Below are 27,884 nucleotides of genomic sequence, written 5' to 3'. Positions count from 1 at the left end.
TCCATCAGTGGGCTGGGCCAGAGCCAATATAGGGGTCTATCCTCTTAGAAGAGGCGTTGACAAGTAGCCCATCCCTCCCCCCTCAAGCATCCAGAGAGTCCTGGAAGCTGCAGGAAATGCTCTGGGTCAGAGGTACACAGGTATCACAGCAATAGCAGGGGGAAAGCTAGGCTCCATTTTCCTGAGGGCAACCCTGGATACAATTTATCCTGCCTCAGTGTCCTCATCTATAGGCTGAGGATTCCAGTAAGTGCTGTGAATACAGTAACTAAGTATGGAGGGCTTACTGTGTGCCAGGCACTATGCTAGGCTTATGGTATGTATAACCTCATTTAAATCTCACAAAACTCTTGCATGGTAGATACTATTATTATTTCCATTTATGTGAAGAATTTGAGCACAGAAAAAAGAAAATAATTTGTACTAGATAACACAACAAAAGTTGAAACCCATGTGCTTCACCTCAATTACCAGAATTGTTTACATACATATGTATATATATACATCCACACAAACAGAGAGAAAGACACACACACAGAGAAAGAATGCTAAGCAAAGTGCTTAACTTATAGTAGATGCTTAATCCCTAATAAGCACAAAGCAATTGACTTTCCTATACCACTGGGAGGTAGCAGGGCAGAGGTCATCTCCCTAGGAAAGCAGAAGTTCAGAGCAGTGGGCGTCTTATCCAAATGAAGGAAAGAAACTGACCAACAGGCCTAATGTTTTCTAGACTACACCCTTTTCACTTATTATCTCAGCTTATTTCATACCATTTCTATAAAGGAGCAGTGTCTGTGCCCATTTTATAGATGAGGAAATTAGTTTTGGACAAGGTATACCTGCTGTCCAAAGTCTCATATAAAGAAATTACAGGCCTGCATTCTAATGTCCCCCAGCTCCAAGTCAAAGATATGTGGCTACAGTTTACTGCTTTTCTTCTTTCTAGTCCAGAAAATATCCCACTATACTGCAGTGGTGTTTGAGCCACAGGCAGCAGAAGACTTCACTTACACATGGTGAGCACTTCACAAATATAGAGGGAAAGCACATTTACTCAATAAATGCTTATTGAAATTCTTCAATAAATGTTTGTTGAGCATTCACTAACCAAGTCCTGCTCTCAGCATGCTCATATCTTAGCTGATTTGCAACTGAGTGCTCATTCTCTCTGATTTGATTTGCTCTGAGTTCCCCAATGACCTTCTCTGTTCTGGAACTGGAGGATGTTTGCTCTGTGAGATCCCGAGATCACCTACAGCCTAACAATCCACTTTACTATTTTAGATGGGTATCCAGCTTCTCTCTCCATCTGTTTTAGTTGCTTTTTCTTTGCTGTGACCAAAGATTCTAACAAAATAAACAAAGGAGAGGAAGTTTATTTGGGGTCACGGTTTCAGAGGTCTCAGTTAATAGACGCCAACTCCATTGCTGTGGGCCCAGAGTGAAGCAAATCATCATGGCAGAGGGCATGGAGGAGGAAAGCAGCTCAGACATGGCAGTTAGGAAGCAGAAGAACTCTGCTCACCAGGGACAAAATATGAACCCCAAAAGCACGCCCCCAGCGACCCACCTCCTCCAACCACATCTACTGGCCTACAGTTACCACCCAGTTATCCACAGGTTAAAGGTTAAATCCATTAGGTTAAAGGTCTCATAATCTGGTCATTTCACCTCTAACCTTTTTGGCATTGTCTTGCACGTGAACTTTGCAGGGGACACCTCATATCTAAATCATGATAGCATCTCACCTCCCCTGGGCTGTCCAGACCCTGTCTTCACTGGCCAGGAAAAAGGTTCTGTCTGCTCCTCCCTGGAGACTCCTTGGGGAATGTGTACTCATCCACTGGAGGAAAATGTTTTAGGACCCAAAGAACCAATTCTCTATCAGGAATGAGATGAAGACAAAATGGATAATACTTAGAAAACACTCGGATCCCCGTAAGGACTGGGTAGGGTAGGGACCTTCCCCAGACAAAGTCACCCCGTGAGGAGCCTCATACCATGCTTCCTGCAACTAGGCACTGTTCTTAATATGCAGTAAGCTCACAGTGACTCCAGGAGACAGGTGTTGTTATCATCCCATTTTACAGGTGAGAAAATGGAGACCAGTAAGTACATTCTAACCACCAGAAACTGGGAAGGAAGTACCTGAATATTCCAACCTAGGATTTTGAATTCAACTTCCTTAAAGTCATTTCCACTTACCTCATTACACCCTTTGTAAGAACGAGTTCAAGTAAGATCTATAATGAAATATCTTCAAATAAGTTATGAGCAAAGAATTAGGATCTGGTGTGTGAGGCGTATGTTGGGTAGTGGTCTCGTCTCTCCAAGGTGGGTATTACTATCTCTATCCTATAAAGGAGGACACGAGTCTGGGAAGTTATGTAATTGTCAAGGTCACATAGTAGTGTCGTGATTGAGAGAAGATTCAAACCTAAGTTTCCTTCCTAGGTGTTTCTATCAGTTTTACCACCTTTTGACCGTCCCCAGCAGTAAAGTCAGTGTCTTGTGTACCAAAAGTCACAGGCATGGGGAGCAGGTGCTTCATGCTCCATCCTCCCTGGAGAGGGGACTTTGGAAGGATCAAGGGACAGAGTAAGCTATGAGGTGATAGCTGTGGGAGTGCCTAGGTCAAAGTGGACAGTGTCTCAGAAAAGTTGGCAGTTACAGACAGTCAGGAATGCATATGACAATTATTTGCCCTTAGTTCCTACTGTGAGCAGTGAAGTAACTTGTCATTCTGTGTTTCTCTGTCACCCCTGTGAAGCTGTGTGTGAGCTACTTGGAGCCATGTCTTTCACCCATGAATCTGTACCCTCAGCAGAGGCCCTAGTGTGTGGTAGGGGCTTAGGGAAGCATGGACGGACAGGTGGAGGGATGGATGGATGGATGGGTGGGTGGATGTGGGGTAGGTTGGTTGGATAACTGGGATGCTGGATGATGGATTGAAGGGAGGAAGAGATGGAAGAAGGAATAGCGTTAGGAAGGCAGGATACAAGATGATGCTGATTGGCTGAGTGACCCTACAGAATAAGGCCTGGCCATCCTGTCTACCTTCACGCTCTCGAAGTCCATGGGCATGAGGCGAAAACAGTGACGTAGAAAGCAGGATAATCTGGTTATCGACTCCTGATGCCTAAGGTTGGAGTGGAGGAAAGAGGGTCCACCAGGGGCGGGGCAGGCACCGGCACATGGGAGGATCCACAGAGTGGATACAGGGGAGGCTGCAAGGAGCCAGAGAACTGGTGCTCAGTGCTTGGCAGGGAGGAGCCCAGGGCCAGCAGACCTCAGCAAGAGGCACTGCCACTTCCTCCTGTGGCCTTAGGCCTTGACACTAGAATAACCATTTTCTTGCAAGTCCCCTGAGAGTCCTTTCATCCCACCATAAGAACACTAACTCCTCTTTGGGACTGGGCCCCTATCTACTGGGGCACCCCAGCTTGCCCTCCAGGCTACGGCTAAACAGTGCACACCCATCACACGCTCACTCTTGGCATCATTATTGCTGTATTTGTTTTTATCCTTAAAACAAGTCTGAAAAATGAGCATTCTTAGCTCCATATAGTGTTTGAGAACATGAAAGTCAGGGAAGCTAAGTGACTGGCTGGAGGTCACCAGGTGGGACTCCAGTCTAGGCCCATCCTACCTCTCCACCACCTGGCATTGTCTTCCAACAGGGTCCTCCTCTCCAGGGCTGTCACCCAGGGCCCATCAAGGAGCCAAACTGCACACGCCCGCCCGCGCCAGGGCCAGGGCTGTTCCTTACTGTTGCCTAGTCTGAGTCTCGTCATGTGATACTGGGGAGTCAAAGCTAATATTCCCGTCTTTGACACTGGCCTAAATTTATCCCTGTGCTCAGGCGCTTAGGAAAATGTTGTGCATTCCTGGGAATTTATGAGTGAAATAAACATTTAAATGTTTCTATAAGATTTATTTAAGGGGAACAAAATGTGACCTGTGTGCTTGTTATTGAGTGAACTTGCTGGGAGGTGCTCCAGCCTCACAGTGCTTGACTGGCTTCAGGGAAGGGAAATGGACCCCCAGGGAGCACAGGCCTCTGGACCCGTGACAGGGGCAGTACTCAAGACACCTCTGGACCCGTGACAGGGACAGTGCTCAAGACACCTCTGGCCCCAGCTGTCTTTCCTCCAGCTGTGTATTCAACCCCATGTTGGCTGGAAGGCTTCCTGGAGGAAGAGGCACCTTCTGTGAGGAAGTGTGCAGCTCAGAAGAATAAGAGAGGAGTGTCAGAGGCAGGCAAGATGCCAGGAACCAGGGGAGGTGCCATCAAAGACGAAGATGGCTGTAAGAGTAGGATGCCACAGTGGAGGGACGCAGCCAGTGTTTTGCCACCTCCACTGTTTATCGGCTGCAGAGCCACAGGACAAGTTGTGGGGGGGTTTTTTGTTGATAAAGTAGGAATCAAAACAGGAGCCGGGCATGGTGGTACATGCCTGTAATCCCAGTGACCCTGGAGGCAGAGCCAGGAGGATCACAAGTTCAAGGCCAGCCTCAGCAATTTAGCAAGGCCCTAAGCAGTTTGATGAGGCTCTGTCTCAAAATAAAACAAAAACAATAACAACAACAACAAAAAACCTCCTTGCAGATAAGCATCCCTGGGGTCAATCCCCAGGACCAAAAAGCGGGAGAAAAAGAAACATGTTAATGGTCAACTCTATGCTATAAGCTTTGCTTTTATTGTCTCATGATTTTCCAGGTCGGGAGGTTTTATCATTTGCAATTTCTAGGTGTGTGTCCTAAGTTTCATTCGCAGAATTGCTGGGGGGATTAAATGAGAGAACATGATGGGACCCAGCTGCAGGAGGTCTCTGTAACTATCAGATCACTTCCTTCTACCTGCATGTTTCTTTGCTTCCTTTCTCTGTGACCGGCACCAGGCATCTACTGTTTGACAAGTGGAGAGTAAGAGCTGGCATGGACCAGGTGAAGGGCACTTCGGGGTAGGCTACCTGGGAGGCTTTGACTGCTGGGGCTTGTGTGGCCTGATGCCCCAGGGAAGATGCTTTATAGCTCACAACCAGAAGGGATGAGTAACTTGCTCAAGGTCACACAGCTAGTAAGAGACAAGCTGTATCATAATAGTGTGCCTCTGAGTCTGAGTTCCTTGAATTTCAAAGTGACTTGCCTGGCAAACTCTAAATTCAGTCACATGCATTGCCCGCCCGAACAAGTTTTCTTGAAGGCCTGCCTCTGTCAGGCAGCTCAGAGTGGGAATAGGGACAGGTATTTGTGATGCATTAAAACCTGGCATAATTCACCCCAGAGGGATCCTGAAATCTTCCCACACTCTCTTCTCTAGAATACTCTTTCCTTAGTCCCTGCTAGAGTCAAAAACAGCCCACACAAGACACAAATGTTCCCACAAATACGGTTTTGCAGAAAACTAGAATTTTCCGTGGGGTATCCAACCGTTCTGTGAGCAAATTAGGGAAGAAGCTTCTATTGTATTACTTGTGTATTTTGCACACATTGGAAGGAGAGAATGAAGACTAGGATGTTCTGTGTCAGGTGGTTCAGGGACTGCTTCATGACTCTTGACTGCTTTACGCCCCCTGTTTTTTTTTTTTTTTTTTGGTTGTTGTTGTTCTTGTTTTGGTACCAGGATTGAACTCGGGGGCACTCGACCACTGAGCCACATCCCCAGCCCTACTTTGTATTTTATTTAGAGACAGGGTCTCACTGAGTTGCTTAGCACCTCTCTTTTGCTGAGATTGGCTTTGAACTTGTGATCCTCCTGCCTCAGCCTCCAGAGTCGCTGAGACTACAAGCATGCGCCACTTTGCCCAGCCTTGCCTCCAGGTTTCTAAGAAGCTAGAATTGTGTGATACACTTGGCACTTACCACTGTGATGTGGGTCTGCCATTCTGTGTGGGCTTCACTGCCTCGACCCTCCTCTAAATGAGGGGAACTGTTGTCCCAGGTAAGGCACTCACCGTGGGACTGCGTTAGGGCCCATGGCCATTAGCCAGCAGGCGGAGAAAATCCCAAGTAGAAAGCTGCTCCCTCCAGTGCCTTGCAGGCCATTGACCCTGTAGGTGCCAACCCCGAGGGTGCTATCGGGGGTGGGGGCAGGTACTCTTTCCTCTCTCCATCCCTTGGTGCTCCCAGGAAGCACTGCAGAGGCTGCGTGGCTCACCTTTGCCCCCCAGGCCGTAGCATAGACCATGTCTACATAGGTGCACAATGAATATTTGCTAGACGAATGGAGAGAGATAAGAGCAACAATGTGGTCGTGTTGGCAGACTTCATCCCTTTCCTGGAGTCCAAAAGGCATTCCATCTCTGCCAGCACAGGGCCCCTCTTCTCAGAGAAGGTCCTGCCTCTGCAAGACTCTTGTAAACTGGTGGGGGCCAGTCACAGAAGCAGAGGTTCAGATGATCTGCACGATCAATTGTAGGAAGGAGCTGAGTGGGGAAAGCACACCCTCGTGAGAGAGAAAGATGGATGGATGGAGAGAGAGGGACAAAAAGAGAGAGAGGATTTGGGTGGGAAAGGTAAACCAGTGTCACCAGAGGAAAGGGTATGAGAAAAGGGAGGAAAGAAAAGCAGGGGAAAAGAGAAGTGAGGACGGGCATCAAGATTTGTTTCCCTTTCGTGTCCGGTGAGAGGTGAGAGTAAAGAAGGAGGTTTCTGTCTTTTCTTTTTCTTCTTTTCTTCCTGTTGAGCGGTTCTTTAAAGCAATCTGCTCAGATCCTGGGTTTCAGGTCAAACAGTCTCACTTCAGAGCCAAACCATAGATGGTTAGAAGGAGCAAGGGCTTCTCTTTATCTGCTATGGATATCTTTGTCCATCAGATTGTTCCCCCTCTTTTAAGGACTTATGATTTTTATATCTTATATTTTGTAGCCAGATGCTTTAAATTGCTTCGGGGAAGTAGGTAGTACGTCCATAAGTAAAAGTAAAATCGGTTACTCTTCTTCCTTAGAAGACTGATATGTTAAACTCTCAGAGATGGATACATACTCCACCACCAGCACCACACTATTTTTCTGGAATGCAACATGGTTGGCCCATCCCACCCCTTTATATAGATGTAGCTCACCTGCACTAGTGAATGCTGGGAATTTGTGAAAGCCCCGTCGCAGGGATGACAGGAACTGTATGAGATAACGTGTATGAGAATGGTATTTTAGCCAACATGCATTTCTTCTTGCTTACCACAGGACTCAGGAAAGAAATTCTCTATAAATAGGGGCAAACCTAAAGAAGGCAGTTTTGGGAGATCACATGTTTGCAGTTGAGATAGCATCCACCCAGGGAAGGAATCCCACACACATTATGAGCATAGTCAGAGTTTTGATTGGTGTTCCTATAGCAAGAGTCATGCATGAGCCATTGTGAGTCAACCTTGTGTTGCTGTGACCAAAAACCCAATAAGAACAACTTAGTGGAGGAAAAGTTTGTTTTTTTTCTTATGGTTATTGTGGTTTAGTCCATGGTTGGCTGGGTCCATTTCTCTGAGCCCAAGGTGAGGCAGAAATCATGGTGGAAGGGCATGGTGGAGGGGCACTGCTCACCTCATGGTGGCCACGAAACAGAGAGAAGTGAAGGGGCCTGCAAGGAAGATGAACCCTCCCAGGGAACACCCCTGATGACCTGCCTCCTCCAGCCACACCCTACCCACACCCTACCTATTCAGTCAGTCTATTCAAACTAGAACTGACTGATTAGGTGACAGCTCTCACAGTCCAGTCATCTCAACTCCGAACATTTCTGCATTAACACAGGTGCTTTCAAGGGACACCTCATATCCAAACCGTAACAGCCATCAAGATGATATGAGTGGGGGATACTTAAGGCACAACCTTAAATATGTTCCAGAAAACCAGGCCACAATAAGAATCACTTGATATGGGGGCAGTAACTCAGATGCCTTTGGGGCCACGTATCATAAATGATTGAAGCAAGACAGTTTGAATGGCTTAAACCAAGGGTTACTCTGCAGAACTGTGGACCTGAGATTGCTTGATATTTCAGTTTTAAGAAAAGCAGGGCATCCACACCTCCATGCACATTGTTTCCAGTGTGAACTGTTGGTAAGTAATTTAAAAACTTATAACTTCTCCTAGAAAAAGGTCCCACAGGTCTCTGGTTTGTGCTTCTGTTTAAGTCAGCTTTTTCACTGCTGTAACTAAAGGACCCAACCAGCACAATTAAAGAGGAGGAAGAATTTATCTGAGGGCTCATGGTTTCAGAGAGGATAGAAGGATGGCTCCATTCCTCAGGACACAAGGTGAGACTGAACATCATGGCTGGAGAGGATGGCAGATGGAAGCAGGGTGATCAGGAAGCAGAGAGAGTCTCTACTCTCCAGATACAAATATATACCCCATAGCCAGGCCCCCAAGGAACCACTTCCTCCAGCCACACCCACCTGCCTCCAGTTACCACTCAGTTATCCCATTAGGGATTAATTAGCTGATTAGATTAAGACTCTCGGAAACCCAAGCATTTCTCCTCTGAACCTTCTTGCATGTCTCACACATGAGCATTTGGGAGGCACCACAGCTAAACCATAACAACCTCTGAGCTCAGAGATGATGCTACAGAAGATGCTCATTCCTTGATTGACAGTTAAGAGACAACGCAAGCCAGACATATTTAATGATATGATGAGGAGACTATGGAAACACTTCAGCCTTTCTTGCCCACCAGCAAATCCACACAGTCAAAACCCACTCCAACCTCTGCTGGCTTTCTCATTTAGCCTCATCTCACCCACTTCTGGTCCTGCCTTCCACCGTCTTCATCTTGCTACCTGCCATTTTGACACACTGCTTCCCCTTCTTGACTTCCCTGGATACTGTTCTACTGTATGTCCTCATGCTCCCACCGTGATTCCAAGTCCTCCCGCTTCCCTGCTGGACCCTGGGAGCTCCCACCTCTCTGCTGCTAGTTGGCCTCTTACCAGGGGAGGTCAGTGGACAAAAGATGGGGAGAACTGGTTCACTCAGAGCAGAGCCACTATTTGTTTTGAGAACAACTATAATTAATGAGTATTTGTAGACCCTATGATGCTTATCACTGTGGATATCCGTGCATTATTTTATTTTATTGGCACAACCTTCATCTGAGACAGAGCAGGCCTTTGACCATTGTATCACCATGGGAACGGCGGCATAATGCAACAAAAGAACAAAGCCATGGCCAGCTCATCAACAGCCGTCAAGGGAATACTGTCCCGAGAATGAGTAATTGTTTTCTGGGAAGCTCCCTGGGCATCACTTTCAGGAGTCTTTTACAACAGGACGGGTATCTGTGTTCTTGGAGGAACTGGAGCTCTGGGGTTATGGGGACAGATGCATATGGCTGAGCTCTTCAAAATTCCTGTGCAGGAGGAGGATGGATGCTTTAGCAACACACCTCTTCTGTCATCTCCACCACTGCAAATCATGGGGATTCGTGGACGGATCTGCTGTCAACATTTCCGTGTTCTCCCTTTGGCAGTTAATTTACTCCCAAATCTACCCTCCAGGGGTCCCCATCTCCAAAAGTACAAGACCAAACTCTGTGGAATAGAATTTAAGGTCCTTCAGAAGCTGACTCCACCTTTTATCCTAGTCGCAATCCCCCCTCCCCATGGCGTCTCTTATCTCTCATACCCCATAATCCATGTTCCTGCTCCAGCTACATTGGCAAATCCCAAATTCTTTTGCCCCAGATCTCTCTTCTAATATCTTTGTCTTGCAAGGTCCTAATCATCCCTCCAGACCCCTAACCCAAATGCCCACTCCAATACAAAGTCTTCTCCACTTTCCCTGATTAGATAGATTGTTTTCTTCTTTACTCTGAGTTTTCACAGAATGTGGTCCATCGCTTATCATCTTATTTTTTTTATATTACTTTTTCTGTATCTGTATCCCTTGCTTGACTGTGAGCCCTTGAGGGTCTCTCTCTCTCTCTCTCTCTCTCTCTCTCTCTCTATATATATATATATATATATATATATATATATATATATATATATATATATATGGCTGCTCCTAGCACATGATGGAAACAAAAAATTGCTGAATGGGAGGGTAATTAATCCGAAAGTCAAATAATCATTTATTGAAAATGCCCATCATGTACAAGGTGCTTTATTGACATATTTTTAATCTTCATGCTAACTTGTGGGTTAGATTTTATGATCATGGAATATAGAAATATCAAATAACTTTCTCAATGCCATACATCTCATAGTTGATGAGCAAGAATATGAGCCAGGTCTGTCGGACCCTCCAATAGACAGTGCTGCTTTCTATTCCTCCTGCCCATTCGAAGTCGCTGCTCAATCTTCCTTCCATGTGCTGGGGGATTCTGAGTGCCTCTCTCTTCCAATACCTGCACCTCCCTACACTGACAAGGACTCAGATAAGAACACAGAGCGCAGAGAATCACTTCTCAGGGCTTTGGCTTCAGGTTTCCAAATAAAAGCATCCTCTCTGCAAGGGAAGCAACACAGCCTTCCATGGGTGGACTCTTGCTTGGTGATATCTCCAGCTCACGTCCTAAGGGAGAAAAGAAATGCAAATGAAAATGAGAAGAGCTGGGTTCACTGCAAACTGTGGCCTTGAAGAAGTCCACACAGCACTGTGCAGGACCGCTTAATAAGGTATAATGTGAAAAGGAAAGAGGAGCCCCTCCCACCTTGCAAGGAAACATCTGTGCACTGAGGGCAGAAGAGGGCAGCTCAGCCCTGGCATTTAGGGGGTCCTTTGGAGGCAAGAATGCTTAATGCTCAGGGGCTTCAGAAGATTCATCCCCTAGGGAAAGTGGCAATGAGGACAACTGGGACCCACTGCTGCAAAGGTGCAGGAAGCAGCACCAACAGCAGAAGATGGTGGTGAGGTGCTCAGGAGCATTAGGAGATGGGCCTTTGACCTGGGCAGGAGGGTGATCACAGAGGGCGCTGACAGCACACCTGTCAAGGAGACAAGAAAGAGGAGAAGGAAAATGTTTGAAGGGACATGGAGAGGATGCAAGGAGTCTCCCACATACACCTGTGAACAATTCTGAGATGAAAATACTGCAAAGCAAGTAGCAAAAGGACCAGAGAGACTTGGTGTATTATTATGAGTATGGGCCTATTTCCCCAGAAATTGTACAGAATATGGGCCCAGGAGGTGGAGGAAATGAGATGTTGGTCAAAAAGTACAAACTTCCAGATATAAGATGAGTAACTTCTGGAGAACTAATGTGCAGCCTGATGACTACAGTTAATAATAATGTAGTATATACCTGAAATCTGTTAAGCATTCTCACCACACACACACACACACACACACACACACACACATTTTAGTTAGCTTAATTATGATAATCATTTCACAACATACATGTGTATCAAAATGTCACATTGTACACCTTGAATATACACAATTTTCATTTATCGATTATGTCTCAACAAAGCTATACCAACAAGCACCCTGCATTGGTCTACTGATTCAGAGGGCATTGAATGTCATAGTGCTGCTGGAAGCTCCCACCAGCCCAGGCCTAACTCTCTCTGTGTTCTTGTTCTAAACACCAGGACTCTTCCTCCGCAGAAATATTTCACAGTCCACCTACAATTGTCCTGACTGGGGATGCCAGTTCACCTGAAGGAGACGCTGACAAAAACCTGGCCAACAGGTACACATTCCAGGTGCCTGATCCTTGTGCTATGATGGGCAGAATTTCCTAGAATGTGGGGAGCAGATTGCAATATTTCTTACAAATCTTTGTTTTTTCTTGCATCATTTTCTTGATGAAAATGTTCTTCACAATGGGAGACAGAGGTTAGGATTTTCCCATTATCTTTCTCCCACTTCCAAAATGACATTTCTCTCCTTGATTTGGCCCTTTGCATTCTGCTAGCAGGATCATAGCAGGAAGTTTCTCATAATAACTGTCCAGATTTTGCAGACAAACCTAAGAGTGTGTCTCTGACTGCAGAATCCCACCTCTGGCCATAGTGGGTTCCATATGGAAGATGGTCACTTGGGAGGGACCCTGCTCACATACACAGGGATGTCACTGTGTGTTTTACACAGCACTGGCCAATGCATTGGTCTAGGTGGGATGAGATTGTCTAAGTGTAATTTCCAAAAAATTAAAGAGAGAATTATCCTACAAATATACAGTGAGCACATGTCAAAGACCTACTTCCCTTATTGACAAGGGAGCCAGCAGGAATAGCAAAGTGGACTCAAAGGAGGATACAAGAAATGGATATGCATAATATTATATCATACATAATATGTATGCAAGACGTTGCTCTAGGATGACACGGAAAGAACAAGCTGGCAACTTTTCCAGGTTGCTTTCCTAATGAGTCGACTCTGTTCTATCTTACAGAGCTCACAGTCCCCACAGAAGGCTGTCTCACCGGCACCTGAAGGTGTCCACTGCTCCGCTGACTTCTGTGGGTAAGAGTGGTCGTTTTTGAGTAGGAAGAGTAAGGTCTGGCACTGGCCATGCAGCACCTTCTCGTCCTGCCTGCTCAAGGCCACCCAGCCCTGTGAGCCCAGAGGGCAGAGTGGAGCAGCCCCTTGTGTCTGCCTCTGGAAGTACTGTGTCGGATTTCCATCTCTTGTGGTAAAAAGACAAGACTGGGACATGAGGAGGAAGAAGAGGAGGTCTAGGAGAGACAGCTGGGTGATGCTCATTTCGGGGGCTCAGAGGGCAGAGTCCTTCAGCCCTTCTAGAAAGGCCCACATCTAGGTCAGGGTGTGTTTGGGCTGGCTGCCCCCGTCACCTGCTCATTCCCCAGAGGTGTGTCAGTCTTCCCTGGGCCATCGGAACACAAATGTGATGCAGCTTGGTCACAGGCTATGGGGTCACCAGAAAGTGAACACATGTAATCAGGACACAGGATCAGAATGGCCTTCACAAAAAAGCTAGGGGAGCCAAGGCAAGGAGACCAATTCTCCTTCTTGAGTAAGAAGGCTGGGTAGAAGCGGTTTTCCAGATGAAATAATACTGAATTTTCCTCTTAGAGAATTGACAGACAGGCAAGAGGAAAGAAAGGCATTGCAGGTGAAAGTAGAGACATGGGAGGAAGCAGGTGCCACACAGAGCACCCTATTGGCAACAGAACTCTCTGCTGTGTTAATCAGGACTCTTTCAAATGATGGGAACCCACTTCACACTAGCTTACACCATAATAATAATAATAATAATAATTATTATTATTATTATTATTATTATTATTATTCCAGGGCTTGTGATTTTAGGTAGTGCTGGATCCAGGTGCCCAAACTGCGTTACTAGTCATCGTCCCATTCCATCTTTCAGGTCTCCATTCTTGTATGTTAGTTCTCGGGCAGGTCCTTTATACAAAGGTAACAAATGACTACGAGCAACTCTAAGCTTTCATCCTATCAATGGAAGGAGAGTTTCTCTTCCTCACGTGCTCCACACAATTGCCTTTGCCTGGTCTCACTTGTCTGTCCCTGAGTTGATCTCTGTGTACACATGGATGGCATTCCTTGGCTGGCCAAGGCTGGCACATATTTCCATTCTTTCTCTTGGCACTTGGGACAGGGTTGTGGGTGGAGATGGTTAGCTCCTTCCTAACTAGTGTAGTGGGCCACAGAAGGGTTTCACCCATGAAAATGAGGACCTGCTTCCAGGAAAGAGAATGAAGGCTGGGGAACAAAACGGGAGCTGCAGGAAGCCCACTACAGAAGGCTTGGGTGGAGGTGCCTGGAAGGAGTAGGTGGGGCCAGAGAAATGGGCTGGACCCAGTGTGGAGTGTGGATGTTATCTTGGGGACCTTGAGGAGAACCCATGAGATGAGACAGGAGAATGGCATGGTCAGGCATGACAGCTGGAGAGGTCATTCCCCTAGGAATGGAGGATGGAATGGAGGAGAATGACATGAAGACAGGGACCTATTAGGTGGCTGATGTCAGAGCCCATGGGCATGAATAAGGGTGAGGGGTGGCTCAGCGATTTCATAGATAAATGCCAGGACTTGATTGGGAGGTTGGATGTGGAATAGATGGGAGAAAAGGAGGTATTTGGAGCCACTCTCATGTTCCTGAGCCGCTGGGGAGAGGTGATATCACTCTCTAGGGGAGCTGCTGGAGAAGGGGCAGTTGGGGAAGGAGGGAAGTAGACCTTGTGAGTTGAGGAAAGAAGAGGGAAGGTGACCATGGCATTGGGTTGTGGCCTTTGATCCTTGGACTTCTTCCTTAATCCACAACTTCACCTAACTAAGTTGTTAAAAAAATAAAATAAAATAAAAAATTAAACAACCAGAGACCAGAAGGAAGAACACAACAGGGGGAGTGAAGAGCATGGAGGAGGGGAGCCTGGATGCCCTTCCTTGAACAACAGAGTTTAGGGAAATTTTAGAACCCTAAGGTAGCTTTATGAATACTTGTGACATTTGTGACAGAGAACTTGCCACAGCCATAGGCTACAAGCTAATAGGGCACAGAGGGACCAGGTTGGCTGAGGAAGCTGCTGTCTGTCCCCAGGCAGTTCTCTGTCTTGCACCAGCACTTAGCTGAGGTTCTTTGGTCTGTGTTATCTCTGGGTGACATCTCTGGGCTGGGGTGTGGGGTGCAGGGCCTCTCAGCCTAGGACCACGCATGCAGCGAGCGAGCGGCTCTCATTCCAAGCTCACTCTTCCTCTGCAGACCCTGCGGGGCATGTTATTGACCTGGTAAATGACCAGCTGCCAGACATCAGCATCTCAGAAGAGGACAAGAAAAAAAACCTGGCCCTGCTGGAAGAAGCCAAGTCTGTGAGTGAGCGATTCTTGACCCGCCGTGGGAGGAGGTCCAGGAGCGGCCCCGGAGACTCCCCATCTGGTAGGCAGGGCCCGGATTACAGGTGGTTTCCCTGAACCCCCGTGAGGCAGGGTGGGCTGGGTGGATGGGTGGTGGGTATGGAGGGAAAACCCAGGCCCCAGCTGCAGTGCAGCCCTCTTTCCATGAGGGTAGACTGTGACTCACATGTCCCTAGGCCTCAGGGGGTCTGCGCCCTGTGGAGAAACCCCTACAAGGAGAATGTCTTGCTCAGTTTCAGGAGCTCTAAATGCTGCTCAATTCTAGCCCGGAAAATTCTCCAGTTTTTCAGCCCTGTGTGTGACTATCATGGCTTCCTGTTTTGCCAACAAGTCAGCCCACTTGATACCCACAAACTGAACCTGGGCTTCCCCTCTCTCCCACCAGCTTCCACCTCCCAGACCCCTAGGTCACTCTGCATGGGTGGAGTCTGAGGCCCTGCTCTCTGCACCTCCTCAGCAAAGGTCCCAAGAGCCATCCTGGGCTTCCTCCCCCAACCTCCAGCTGCAGACTGGGAAGGACCTTCGCACTCTGGGGAAGGAGAGGCAGTATTGGGGAAAATTTTCTGGGTTAGAAGGAAGATTTTTCAGGGCTCTCCTGTGGTCCCTCTTCTTCCTGAGCAAAAAGTTGAGACAGGGTTTGGACAAGTCTGAATGGACTTAGAAGGGCAAGGAGAGCATTTGAAATCAGGGCCATCCTGGGACATCTAAAAGTACAGTCCTTGGGGCTTTAGCAATATCAGGTCCTTGGTTCTGGAAGGTGCTCTGAAGTCAGGGTAAGGAATGTATCTCCCCACTTCCCAAATGACTTGAGGGTCCCTTGTGCTGGGCTGGCAGCAGAGAAAAGTTCTCTGCAATAGGAGATTTGCATGGCAGTCAGAATTGGCCCCTGACAAGACAGGCCGAGTCCCCAGGGTTGAGAAATGTCTGAAAGGACATTTGATTAGGTGGAGGTCCTGACCCTTCACCAACACCAGCCTCTTTGTGTCTATCTCCACAGCTGTTTCCCCGCACCACAGCCCAGGAGCTTCTCCCGCACACTCCAGGAGCAGCTCACTCACAGTCCCCACCTTGCCAGGTGAGGCCCAGCCATCCTGCCTTTGGCCTAGCCTGACCAGGATGCTTCCCACTGGCCTTCCCTGCCTGCAGCCTTCTGGATCAGGACTCCTGCTGTGTCCCCTTCTCAGGGGGCTCCCAGCCAGGTCACCCTGAGGAGGCCGATCTGTCTATTGGGGTTTGGGACCAGTGTGTGGAGGCAGGAATAACTGAAGACACCCAGGCTGGGTGAGGACAAGGGCAAGGTTATGGGAAGGGGGCTGTGATGGGTGCTCATTGCTCAGAGAGAAGTTAGCACAGAGCTTATTTGGAAAGCGCTCTTGTGTGGGCCACTCTTTGCATTTGATTTCTTCCCTGTCCTTTGGCTGTGTCCAAGCCACACACCCCCTCAGACCAGCAGGGGATTGGTGGGGGAAGGACGGCGTGCCCCGGAAAGCAGCCTGCCCTGTCAGTGCAGCCAGGCAAGCCTGGGCTCACATCAGCAGCCAGGGGTCACATCCAGCACCTATGCTTCCTGCCCATGTGACCTTGAGGTCTCTGTATGCCTCACTTTCCTCATGATTTCCATGGGAATTCACCACCTAAGAACTAGCTGGCGTGTGAGAGGCACTTGACAAATGGCCACGTCTCTGGCTCCCAGGCCTACGATTGCTAAGGGACGGCATCCTGCAGAAAGGCTGTGTTTTTGCTAAAGGGAGAAATGAGGGTCTGGGGTGCTGGACATCATTTCCTGTGTCAACCATTCCAGGTTTGGATGTGTGCGGTGGCTCGCAGTCCCCTCTGCCAGGAGCACCTCCACAGGTAAGGGTCCACTGGCTGTGGTGTTTCCATGCCAATGGACCTCTCCCCTCACCTCTTCACTGCTGGGAGGCCCTCCATGACCCTGAGCTCGGGTGCTGGGTGGGGAGGCATTCACACCACAGCTAGGCCTCCTGAGGCATTTCAAAAGGAAGCCAGCCTCTTCCCATCCAGGCTGACCTGTGTTCACTTCTTCCAGCAGAAGGGGGATGACGCCGATGTCTCCGCACCTCACCTTGGCGAGCCTGTGAGTTTGAGCTCTGTCCCATTTGGATGACCTCGGCTGGCCCCTGGGCAGCCTGCAAGTGTGTGTGCATGTGGGCATGTGAGGGGAGGGTAGAGACTGGGCAAACAGCAGGTTCCTCTGCCCTACCATGAGGTGGAGCCAGTGGGGAGACAGGATTCGATCAGGTTGCTGGCCAGAGGCAAGTGGAACTCCAGGCCCAGCAGCAGCCAGGCACAACTGATGCTCCTCTCAGCTCCAAAGAATGTATAGGAAAGACCCAGCCCCTGCTGGAAACAGCCAGGAATATTTCATCTCTGTTGATGAGCAACAGAATTGCCCACGCTGCTCAGAGCAGGTGGCCAAGCACTCCAGGTGGAGTGGAGGGCAGGCAAGATTACAGTCTTGCCTGGAACTGGGCCTGGGATAGAGTTTTTTGAAGATTCAGCACCTACACAGGTGGCAGATAACCACACGCAAGCCCTCATGTCCCCCCCACCCCCAAAGCAGGGCAATGAAAGAAGAGTGCAGAATCTTGGAACTTCCGAGGAGTAAGATGCCACTTTGCAAGGATCACCTAGTTATATGACCCTTATCCTCTTTGGGTTCATGGACATCTCTGAGAAATGATTAAAAAGTGTGAATTTTCTTCCCAGAAAAATACTCCTGACACCCACAAATATATTTGCACATTTGCATATAATTTCAGAGTATATCAACCTGTGGGAAATGTGATCCCTAAGAGTTAAAGGCCTTGCCAGGCAGAGCCAGGACTTGAATGTGGGCAACTGAGCTGGAGCCAAAGCTTTCCTCCCAATGTAGGAAAGCTCTCCTCCTTAGCTTCTAGTGCTTGACAAGTTCAGGACTAGTTTTATTTTTTATTAATTTTTGTATTTATATATGACAGTGGAATGCATTATAATTCTAATTACACATATAGAGCACATTTTTCCTATCTCTGGTTGTATACAAAGTATATTCACACCATTTTGTGTCTTTATACATGTACTTTGGATAGTAATGTCCATTACATTCCACCATAATTTCTAACCTCATACCCCCTCCCTTCCTCCCGCCCCTCTGCCCTATCTAGAGTTCATCTATTCCTCCCACGCTCCCTGTCCATACCCCACTATGAACCAGCCTCCTTATATCAGAGAAAACATTCAGCATATGGTTTTTTGGGGGATTGGCTAACTTCACTTAGCATTATCTTCTCTAACTCCATCCATTTACCTGCAAATGCTATAATTTTATTCTCTTTTATCGCTGAGTAATATTCCATTGTGTATATAGGTTGGTTCCACAGTTTAACTATTGTGAATTGTGCTGCTATAAACATTGATGTGGCTATGTCCCTGTATTATGCTGTTTTTAAGTCCTTTGGGTATAGACCGAAGAGAGGGATAGCTGGCTCTAATGGTGGTTCCATTCCCGATTTTCCAAGAAATCACCATACTGCTTTCCATATTGACTGAACCAATTTGCAGCCCCACCAGCAGTGTATGAGTGTACCTTTTCCCCCACATCTTCACCAACACTTATTGTTGTTTGTATTCTTAATAGCTGTCATTCTGACAGGAGTGAGATGAAATCTTAGAGTAGTTTTGATTTGCATTTCTCTAATTGCTAGAGATGATGAACATTTTTTCATATATTTGTTGATTAATTGTATATCATCTTCTGAGAAGTGTCTATTCAGGTCCTTGGCCTATTTATTGATTGGGTTATTGGGTTTTTTTTGGTTTTTTTTTTTTTTTGGTGCTTAGCTTTTTGAGTTCTTTATATACCCTAGAGATTAGTGCTCTATCTGATGTGTGAGGGGTAAAGATTTGCTCCTAAGATGTAGGCTCTCTACATCTGTTTCTTTTGCTGAGAAGAAACTTTTTATTTTGAGTCTATCCCATTTATTGATTCTTGATTTTAATTCTTGTGCCAAAGGAGAAGTTCCTGACTGGTTTTAAATTGCAGGTCCCCTTGTCCTCACTGTCAAACCCCAGGCTTGTTGTGTGTTCCTTGGCTGGCTCGGCCTGAATGAGAAGCCTTCCACCTTATCCACTCCACCAACACACACACACCAATGTGCCACTTGACAACGTCTGTATCTCCTCTTCAACCTGCTTTCAGGACCCCAACTCTACCTTGTCTCTTTCAGAATATTCCCAAAGGGCTAGCTGACCGGAAGCAGAATGACCAGAGGAAAGTGTCTCAGGGCAGGCTGGCTCCTCGCTCTCCCACAGTTGAGAAGTCCAAAGAGCTTACAATAGAACAAAAGGAAAACTTTGATCCCCTTCAGCACCCCGAGACTACACCCCAGGGCCCAACTTCTGGCACAAGCAGCAGTGGGAAAATGGCCCTGAACAGCCCCCAGCCTGGCCCTGCTGAGAGCGAGTTGGGGAGGCAGCTCCTGAAGACAGCCAGGGAGGGCAATCCTCTGCCCAGAAGTCCAGCCCAGGGCTCGGGAGGGGTGGCTTCACCAGCTCCCCAGGGAAAAGGCTCAGCCGGAGAGCCCCAGGGATCTAAGTTTGGCTCTAAAGCTGAGCTGCGTCCCCCTGTGTCCCGGCCACCCCTGATACGGGGAGTGTCCTGGGACAGTGGCCCCGAAGAGCCTGGGCCCCGGCTGCAGAAAGTGCTTGCCAAGCTGCCTCTGGCAGAGGAAGAGAAGCGGTTTCCAGGCAAAGCCAGTGGCAAGCTGGCCAAGACTCCCGGGCTTAAAGACTTCCAGATACAAGTGCAGCCCGTGCGGATGCAGAAACTGACCAAGCTCCGTGAGGTGGGTTTCTAAGGACCAACAGGGCAGGGTGAGAATGCTGGGTCCCTCCTGGGCTGAAGACCTCTGGGCTGAGGCTGGACCCTGGGGAAGGGCAGCTCTGGCCTGGACGTGGATTTCACAGGGCCCCAAACTTCCCTACTCAGAGAAGCCAGGCCACATGCATGACATCTTCATAGTCCCAGTTTCAGGCATGCTTTGCACTTATTAATAGGCAGAAGTCAGCTTAGAATATAGCCACCAAACAAAGCCACATTTCAGGGTAAGGTGGGTGTGTGGAGACACACATGGGCCCTCAGTCCTGAGCTGTTTTCCTTCCCCAGCCAGAGCTGGTGACTCGTAAATGACCCTCTGATCAAACCTGGTCATGCTTAGGACTGGGCGAGACTGGGATTAAATAGGTTTTCCTTTTGTAATAGCACCCAATCTTTCTTCCTGATGCCTGGATCTAAGGCCCTTGGTTAAATATGATGAGGACCATGAAGGGCTTCTCCTTCCATGGTGAATTTTTCCCAATGTCCCTGGTGCCCCCAACTTCCTTTGGCCATCAACCTAAGCACAGTGGCCATCCACGGGGCTGCCACACTATGCAAGGGATGATTGGGATGTCCAGAGATGCAGGGGAGAGAGGCCAGAGGGAGGGAAAGAAGAGCTGACAAGGCAAAGAAATATGACCCAGTCCTTTCTTCCTGAGAAGGCCACCCCAGACACAGAACAAAGCAACTGGGATTCTGCCTGGTGGGGCCTAGAGCTGGACAGTGCTCCCCTAAGAGGAGAGTGTGGGACAGGAAAGGAAATGAAGAACCCAATAGCACTCCAGCACAAGTGAGGGTATTTCTGTGTTAGAAGGACACGTTCCAATGCTGATCACTGTCCTACTCAGAAATGGTGCTCTAAGTTGGAGGCTCAGGGGAGCCGGGCCTGTCTGCTAGTGTGAACACTTTACACGTAAAACCTTACCTCACCAGAAAGACCTAAGAAACCAGTGGAGCTGGACAGGGACTGGAGGAGCTACCCATGGTGGGCCACAGTTCCACATCTCTGGGGGGCAGGTGAAGCCAAAGATTCCACACAGCCAGGGATTTGCCTTCACGAGCCTCTAAGACCTGGGCAACAAACCACCCCATCCCCACCTAGCAAAGAAAGTTATAGGTAACCTGGAGGCCCCATGCTGCCAACTGCCTCCACAGCAGCTGAGCACCCTCCCACTGCCCAGGTCCACTGTGCTGAGAGCTGATGGACTGTGGGCCTCCAGCTTCTTAAGGAAACAGGTAAAGGGCTTGGTCCCGCTTCCCTTTGGATCATGAGCACCCTCTGCTGGCCCCTTCCTTTCCTTCTTTACCCTGCTCCCCCCCCCCCCCCCCCCCCGTTCCATTTTAATAACTCACATGGCCTCTGCCACCCAGGAGGCTGAAAAATCCATTGATGACATAAGTCAAGTGGGTGCTCTGCCAGGCATTACTCAGAGGGCCTGAGTCTGATGCTACCTGACTTGGAGCAGGTGTGGGCCTAACGATGCCACACACCTATGATCAGCATCCCACCTCTCCCCAGCTCTGCCTGCTGAGGCCCGAAGGTAGCAATTCTCAGGCCTCATTTGTCTGGAGGTGCCATAAAGGCCATTGAAGAAGGAATGGTGGGCAGGGGACAAGTCCTGGAGTGATCCTCCCTGCCCAGAACAGCAGGGCAGGAAGGTGCAGTCAGCCAAGAGATCACCAGAGAGGATCACAGGTGTACCCAGGGAAACTTCCTGTGCCCAAGCCCCCAGTTCTGTTTGTCCTCCAGTGTGGCCGAGCACTGAGGCCCACAGACTTCTTAGAAAAACAGGCTACACCAAGTACAAGAGCCAAGGAATGTGGCACTAAAGGGGTTTCAGGCACCTTTGCAGGCTGGGGGAGGAACTGGTGCCATGTTCTGCCTATTTACTCCCCTTTGCTGCTGCCCCAGTGTTTCCTAGCCTGGTTCAGTGTTGCAGAACCACAGTGGGAACCCAGAGAAGCATCCAGTCTGATGCCACCACGTGAAACACTGTCTCTCTTTTCCCATAAAGGAGCACATCCTGATGAGAAATCAGAACCTGGTGGGGCTCAAGCTTCCTGAGCTGAGTGAAGCAGCTGAGCAGGAGAAAGGTAGGTGGGTGGGTGGGGCAGGGGCTCCTCTGGCCAGGGCTGAGCTGTCTGCCCACCCCATCAAGGCTGGGAAATGTGTGAACACCAGACTTCCTGCCCAAGGCCTTGGTCCATCCCAAGGGTGGTGTGTTCCAGACACAGAGCAGTATTTGCAGATGAATGAGGGAAACAGATGGTGTTTCCTGCCCAGGCAGAGCACCCCCAAACCTGTCTCTTTCCACCAGCTGCCTGGGCCCTATGAGCAACAGTGGGTCTGGAAGGGTGCCCCAGGCCTGAACTTTTGACCCTGCCTTTTCCCCCTCACACCCAGGAAGCCTCCCAAATAGACTAGTTCCTCTTTCAAAGCCACCAGAACCATCTCTTGCTTTCTAACTGCTGTCACCACAAAGTTCATACCCCAGCCTCGCCCTGCTGGGTGCCTGCAAGTCTCTTCCTCCAGGCTCCAGGTCTCTACTGTCCTACCCACCCTCATGCCACATTCATTGGAAAACAAGTCTTTTCATCTCCCACCTGCCTTAGTGGATTTCTGACTCTCCTCCCTCTGCCTCTGGGATCCAGTCCTCTTCCTAGCGCTCTCCTTGCCCATCTTCGGGCCTGTTCTTCAGCACGCATATGCTAGCCCCACTACACGTCAGAACTGAGCAGCTCAAGTCCTGGCTCTGCCACTGCCCAGCCACATGGCCTGGGCAAGCTACTTGACCTCACCATGCCTGATCTCCCTCAAGACATGTGTAGAATGGGACTAATCATGGTTGCCTCAAAGGTCATTAAGGGGATTAAATAAGCTGTACTTGTAAACTAACTGGAACAGTGCTTGGTAGGTAAGCGTTGTCTGATGTTAGCTGTTACCCCTGAGTGGAAGCCCCCTAGGGCAGGTATCTGTCTAGACACCCCCCCATCTGTGTGTGTGTGTGTGTGTGTGTGTGTGTCTACTGCTAAATGCCTGGCACTACTAGGTCCTGAATAAGTATTTTTTGAATAAATGAATGAATGAAATTGTGTACGGCATGGCAAAAGTCATTGCAGGGAAGTTGTTGAGACAGGTTCATAAAAATAATCTCTAACCATAGTGCCTTGAGTTGGGGAGGACCAACAAGGTATACTCAGAGGGAAAAGTGTTTCGGCAGGCCAGGCTCTGTCCTGCTCTGTTCCCCACACCTCCTCCCAGGGGCCACTCACCCTCTTGCCTCTGTGCGGTTGTCCACACCATATATCTCTCCTGACATGCCACCTCCTCTCCATTCTCCATCACATACCTGCCCCTTAAAGCTGTGGGTAAGTCCTACCAGTTCTGAAATCCCAGCTGCTTCCTTGCTTTCTTTTGAATCACTGCCTATATCCTACTCCTCTGTTTGGCACTTATTAATTTTTTATAGTGGTAAGATGTATAATATATACTTGATTATTTTTTACCATGGGAGTATACAGTTCTGTTGGCATCAAGCAGACTGTGCTACTGCGACCATCATCCATCTCCAGAACTTCTTCATCCCCCCAGACTGAAACTCTGCATCCACTAAACACTAGCTCCCCTCTCCTGCCTCACCCAGCACTTGGCAAACACAATTCTACTTTCAGTCTCTGACAACTCTTGTACAATATTATATCCTACCTCTTGTAATGTAATCATGATATACATTTTCTATAGTGCTTTCTGGAGTATACATCATTTTGCACTCTGGTTTATTCATTCCCAATAGACTAAAAAGGCAGCAATTCTTGCTCTCATCTTAAAATTGAGGAAAGGTGATCCAAAGGGCTCCTGTGTCCAGATTGCCTGGTTTTGCCATTGCATGATCATGATCACTTTTGAAATGGTTTTTTTTTCCATATGATATTTCAGACAAACTGATACAGAAAAGGCCAGTAAGCTGGGGAGAGGTCAGTGGGGATGCTCCAGGTGCAAAAGTGCCTTCTGGAACTCTCTTTGTCCTCTGTGGTACTAAGGCACCCCAGTGGACCCAAGCTTCACGGTTCACAGTGACCACTTCATGCTGCCCATGGTCAGTGACAGCGCAGAAGCCTTCTATTCATGGATTGCCATGTGCAAGTGTCCTGGGACTCAACAATGAGTTGGAAGCCCCAGTCTGAAATATAGTAACAAACACCTACCTATTCAACAGGAGAAAGGAGGTTTTAGGAAAGAAAAATTCCTGACAACATTTTTTTAAAAGCTAAGTTTTGTTTTAAATGAACCGTCTTTAGAGGAATCTTTTAAAATGAATATTTCTCTACTTTGAATTTTAAAAATTTGCTTATTAAAGCAGATTTGAAACACTTGGAAAAACTTATCTTAAAATTTCACATACAACCCCATAAATTATGAAAAAGTGACAATTGTTATACTTTCCAATATTTACTCATATTTATAATTTTTCATAAGTTGATTTGATAGTATGCCTACACTTTCCCTTTCTGCTTTGTTTTTACTTATTTATAAATAATTCCATATATTTTGACTTGTCTTCATATTTATCATTAAAGGGTACGTATTTCCTTTTGTATTAATGTATCTATTGTTGGACATTTTAGTGTTTACAGTTCTTTTAACCATGATTAACAACCCTATTATAAACAATTTTGTACTTGTAGGTTTTTTTTTTTTTCTTTCTTCCTTTAAGTTACTCCCTTGGCACATGCTCAGGCTTGAGATTCACTAATTCAAAAGTGTATAAATCTTTGCATTTATTGAATTGCCTCCCATGTATAATGCTATCTCTCTCCAGTGAATACGTATGTTTTTCTCTTAAGCTTGATCAGCTCTAGATTTTGTTTTATATTTGGTCCTATTGACCAAAATACTGTATAGTAAGAACCAGCTAATCAATAATGACAATTACAATGTGTTGTTATTAGTGTGAAATGCCACTTCATTATTATTGCATTAATTTGCTAGTAAGTTAAAACTTTAAACTTTGAAACATTTACTTTCTTTTTTTCTTTTGGGGTGAATCAGCTACTCATTTTTTTGTCTATGAATCCATTCGTGTCCTAGGCTTTTTTTGTTGTTGTTGGTAATAAATGAAAACGTGACAGATATTAACCCTGGCTGGCTATGTTTTTCTCAATATTTTTTCTTTATCATTTTTTCTTTTTAATGAATTAGAGAAATTATAAAGTTTTTATACAATCATTTTTGCTTCTTTTCCTTTGGGAATTCCTCCATTATTTTAATCATCATAAAAATATTCTGTGTAGGGAAATAGTTCTATTTTTATTAGTTTGGTTTACCTATATCTTTGTTAATACCACTGAGCCTCTTTTGAGATATAGGTAGATCTTGTTATTGAAGTCATATTTTTAAAGATATATTTCTTCTGTGGCATAGACAGTCATATTTTACATTCTTTTGGATATATATCACAGACTAATGCCAGATCCCAATCGATACCACATTGTAATCACTGCTTTCATGATAAGTGCAGTAGGGTTCAATCTCCCCCATTGCTCTTTTTTCCCCAGAATATTTGTTAATATTCAAGAATATAGAGAGACAATGAAAATAAGAGCAAGAGCAACTTAGGCAAGAACTTGGGAGATCTGAGTTTGTGTCCCAGCCCAGAAACCAATTAAGGGATGTTTATATGTTTTTCAACCTCTCAGGGTCTCCATTCTTGTTAGAAACTGATACCATTTTGTGTAACATTTTAATTGTGGCTGCTCTAAACCTATACATTGTATTCAGAACTGCCCAAGTACTGTTGGTCTTAAAATTTATAGATCTTTTTAAATTTGCAAACAAATAGTTCTCATTCAGGCACATTTGTCCTTCTGATAATTTAGGTATTCCCCTAAAAATTTTGAGGTCCTTTGTGGGCATTACCCTTGTGTCTTCTATGTGGTTTGTACTTTGCCTGTTTATTTATGAAGCAGAGTCATTTTTATTAGATTTTCTAGCTGACAATTAGTGGCACAGATGAATGCCACTCAGTTTCTTGTATAATAAACATTACTTAACATGATGGACTGATTACTACGGTGACTAACTGGTGTGGTTACTAGAGGGATTGCTACAGGCTAAGCATGGGACAATGTTGGACCTTAGAAAGTGGCGTGGCCTTCTGCTTATCTTTCAACTGAGGATATTGAGGTTTAGGGAGATGAAAGTCATGTGGTTACTAATTACTAAAACCAGGATTGAAGCCCAGATGTGTCTAACTTCAGGGGCCACTTGGCAGAACACTCTTCTTGTTTAATCAACCCACCTGTTCTCTTTATTTTATCCAACTCACCATTTGTCCTAGTTGTATGTGCATGTGTGTACATTTCTCTGTGTGTACCTGTGTGTGTTTTATTACTTTGGCAGCATTCTCTAATTTGATAATGGTGATAGGCAAAACATTATTTGCCTTATTTATCTTTTTAGTTAAATTGGTTTTTTCCCCTCAAAAATCATATTAAACAAATGTACTATTTGTTTATATGTACTATTTAAATTTTTATTTATTATTTGATATTTATATTACTCAATATCATACAATATCTAATAATAATAAAATATGAATGAAACAAATATGGTGTCTGGGTTGGGATACCACACTCACCTCTTTTTTTAAATTCTTTTTAGATATACATGACACAACAGTGTATTTTGACATATTATATAAAACATGATATTGTTTCATATTTTATATTATTTTATGTATTTACCCAAGGTAATAGTTTTCTCCTCCAAGTTTCAAGATTGAATTTTACCAAATGTCATTTGGATATCTATTGAAAAAAATCATATGAATTATTTTATATAATTTACTTAATAATTTTCCATAAATGGAAATAAACCTTTATTTCTGGTGTTCTTACTTCTGGGTACTGGAATGAACTCATTTAATCATGACAAGTTTTCTTTTATATATTCTACCAAATTCTCAATATTGGTATCTCTTTTAAAGTATTGTGCAACTTTCCTGCTTAGGTAAAATAAAATCTAAATTATTGTAACATAGAGAACCCCAATACAATAACGTGTTGGAGAGTGGAGGTTGTTTCACTCTGGAGTAAAAGTTCCAAAGTAAACTGTTCAAGTATCAGTTGCCGCTGCTCCAAGCAAGCAATCTGGGACCCTGATTTCGTCCCTGTTGTCATTTTGCCATGGCCTGTGGCTACAAAGTCAAAGCTGAATCAGATCTTGGTTCTCACTACATGGAAGGAGAAAGAGTGGAGATCCAAAGTAGATAGATAGATAGATAAGTAGGGTAGGGATTGCATACCTCTTTTTATCTGCAATTGTGTAGAGGCTGATGTCGCATGACCATAAATAGCAGAAAGGGAATCTAGGGACCTGGTTGCTAGCCAGACAGCTGGCCGCATACCCAAATTAAACTCCATCCAGTTGGGCAGATTTTGGTGGGTGACTAGGTGCTTATCATATTGTCTTTTTACTTAACATATACTTACCTATATTTAACATATATGGAACTTTTTAATTTTAAAATTGTTTTATAGTATTGCACAAAGAACTGATATAAATACGTATATTTTTCCACACTCACCTTTTATTTTATTCTTTTTGATATACATGACAGTAGAGTATATTTTGAAATATTATATATACATGGGGGTATAATTCCTATTCTTGTAGTTGTATATGATGTGGAGTTACACTGTTCGTGTATTCATATATGAACACAGGAAAGTTATGTCTGATTCATTCTACTGTCTTTCCTAAACCCATCTCCCCTACCTTCCCTTCATTCCCCCTTGTCTAATCCAATGAACTTCTATTGTTTCCTCATCCACTCTCCTTATAGTGTGTTGGCATCCACATATCAGAGAAAATATTCAGCCTTTTGGTTTTCTGGGACTGACTGATTTCACTTAGCATGATAGTCTCCAGTTTCATCCATTTACCTGCAAATGCCATAATTTCATTCTTCTTTATGGCTTAGTAATATTCCATTGTGTATATATGCCACATTTTCTTTATTCATTCATCTGTTGAAGGGCATGTAGGTTGGTTCAATAGCTTAGTTATTGTGAATTAAGTCTCTATAAACATTGATTATTCTGACCTCTTAATAGTATCTATATTATTTCTACTTTTTCTCTATTACTAAAAAATTGTATAATGAACATTGTCCTACACGTATCTTTATAGAAATGCATGTTTTTCTAAGGGAT

The 27,884-nt window shown here is 46.0% G+C and overlaps 1 protein-coding gene across 9 annotated transcripts in view; it reads left to right on the top strand.

Annotated features, from left to right (window-relative positions):
- Irag1 (inositol 1,4,5-triphosphate receptor associated 1) overlaps positions 1 to 27,884 on the top strand; it is a 118,224-nt gene that overhangs the window by 46,933 nt on the left and 43,407 nt on the right. For 3 of the 9 annotated variants that reach the window (XM_076846885.2, XM_076846882.2, XM_076846883.2), the window contains exons 4-11: positions 11,543 to 11,643; positions 12,349 to 12,419; positions 14,640 to 14,813; positions 15,789 to 15,866; positions 16,593 to 16,645; positions 16,842 to 16,889; positions 19,021 to 19,638; positions 21,686 to 21,764. In XM_076846885.2, coding sequence (XP_076703000.1) covers positions 11,543 to 11,643; positions 12,349 to 12,419; positions 14,640 to 14,813; positions 15,789 to 15,866; positions 16,593 to 16,645; positions 16,842 to 16,889; positions 19,021 to 19,638; positions 21,686 to 21,764 — 1,222 coding nt within the window. Of the gene's footprint in view, positions 1 to 11,542; positions 11,657 to 12,348; positions 12,420 to 14,639; positions 14,814 to 15,788; positions 15,867 to 16,592; positions 16,646 to 16,841; positions 16,890 to 19,020; positions 19,639 to 21,685; positions 21,765 to 27,884 lie in introns of all 9 variants that reach the window. The other 6 variants (XM_076846888.2, XM_076846887.2, XM_076846891.2 and 3 more) reach the window with 4 other exon arrangements.

This window comes from Callospermophilus lateralis, chromosome 2 (genome assembly GCF_048772815.1).
Source record: "Callospermophilus lateralis isolate mCalLat2 chromosome 2, mCalLat2.hap1, whole genome shotgun sequence".
Classification (NCBI taxonomy): Eukaryota; Metazoa; Chordata; class Mammalia; order Rodentia; family Sciuridae; genus Callospermophilus; species Callospermophilus lateralis.
The sequence above is the reverse complement of the archived record's forward strand: the minus strand, read 5'-3'. Positions and strand labels throughout refer to the sequence as shown.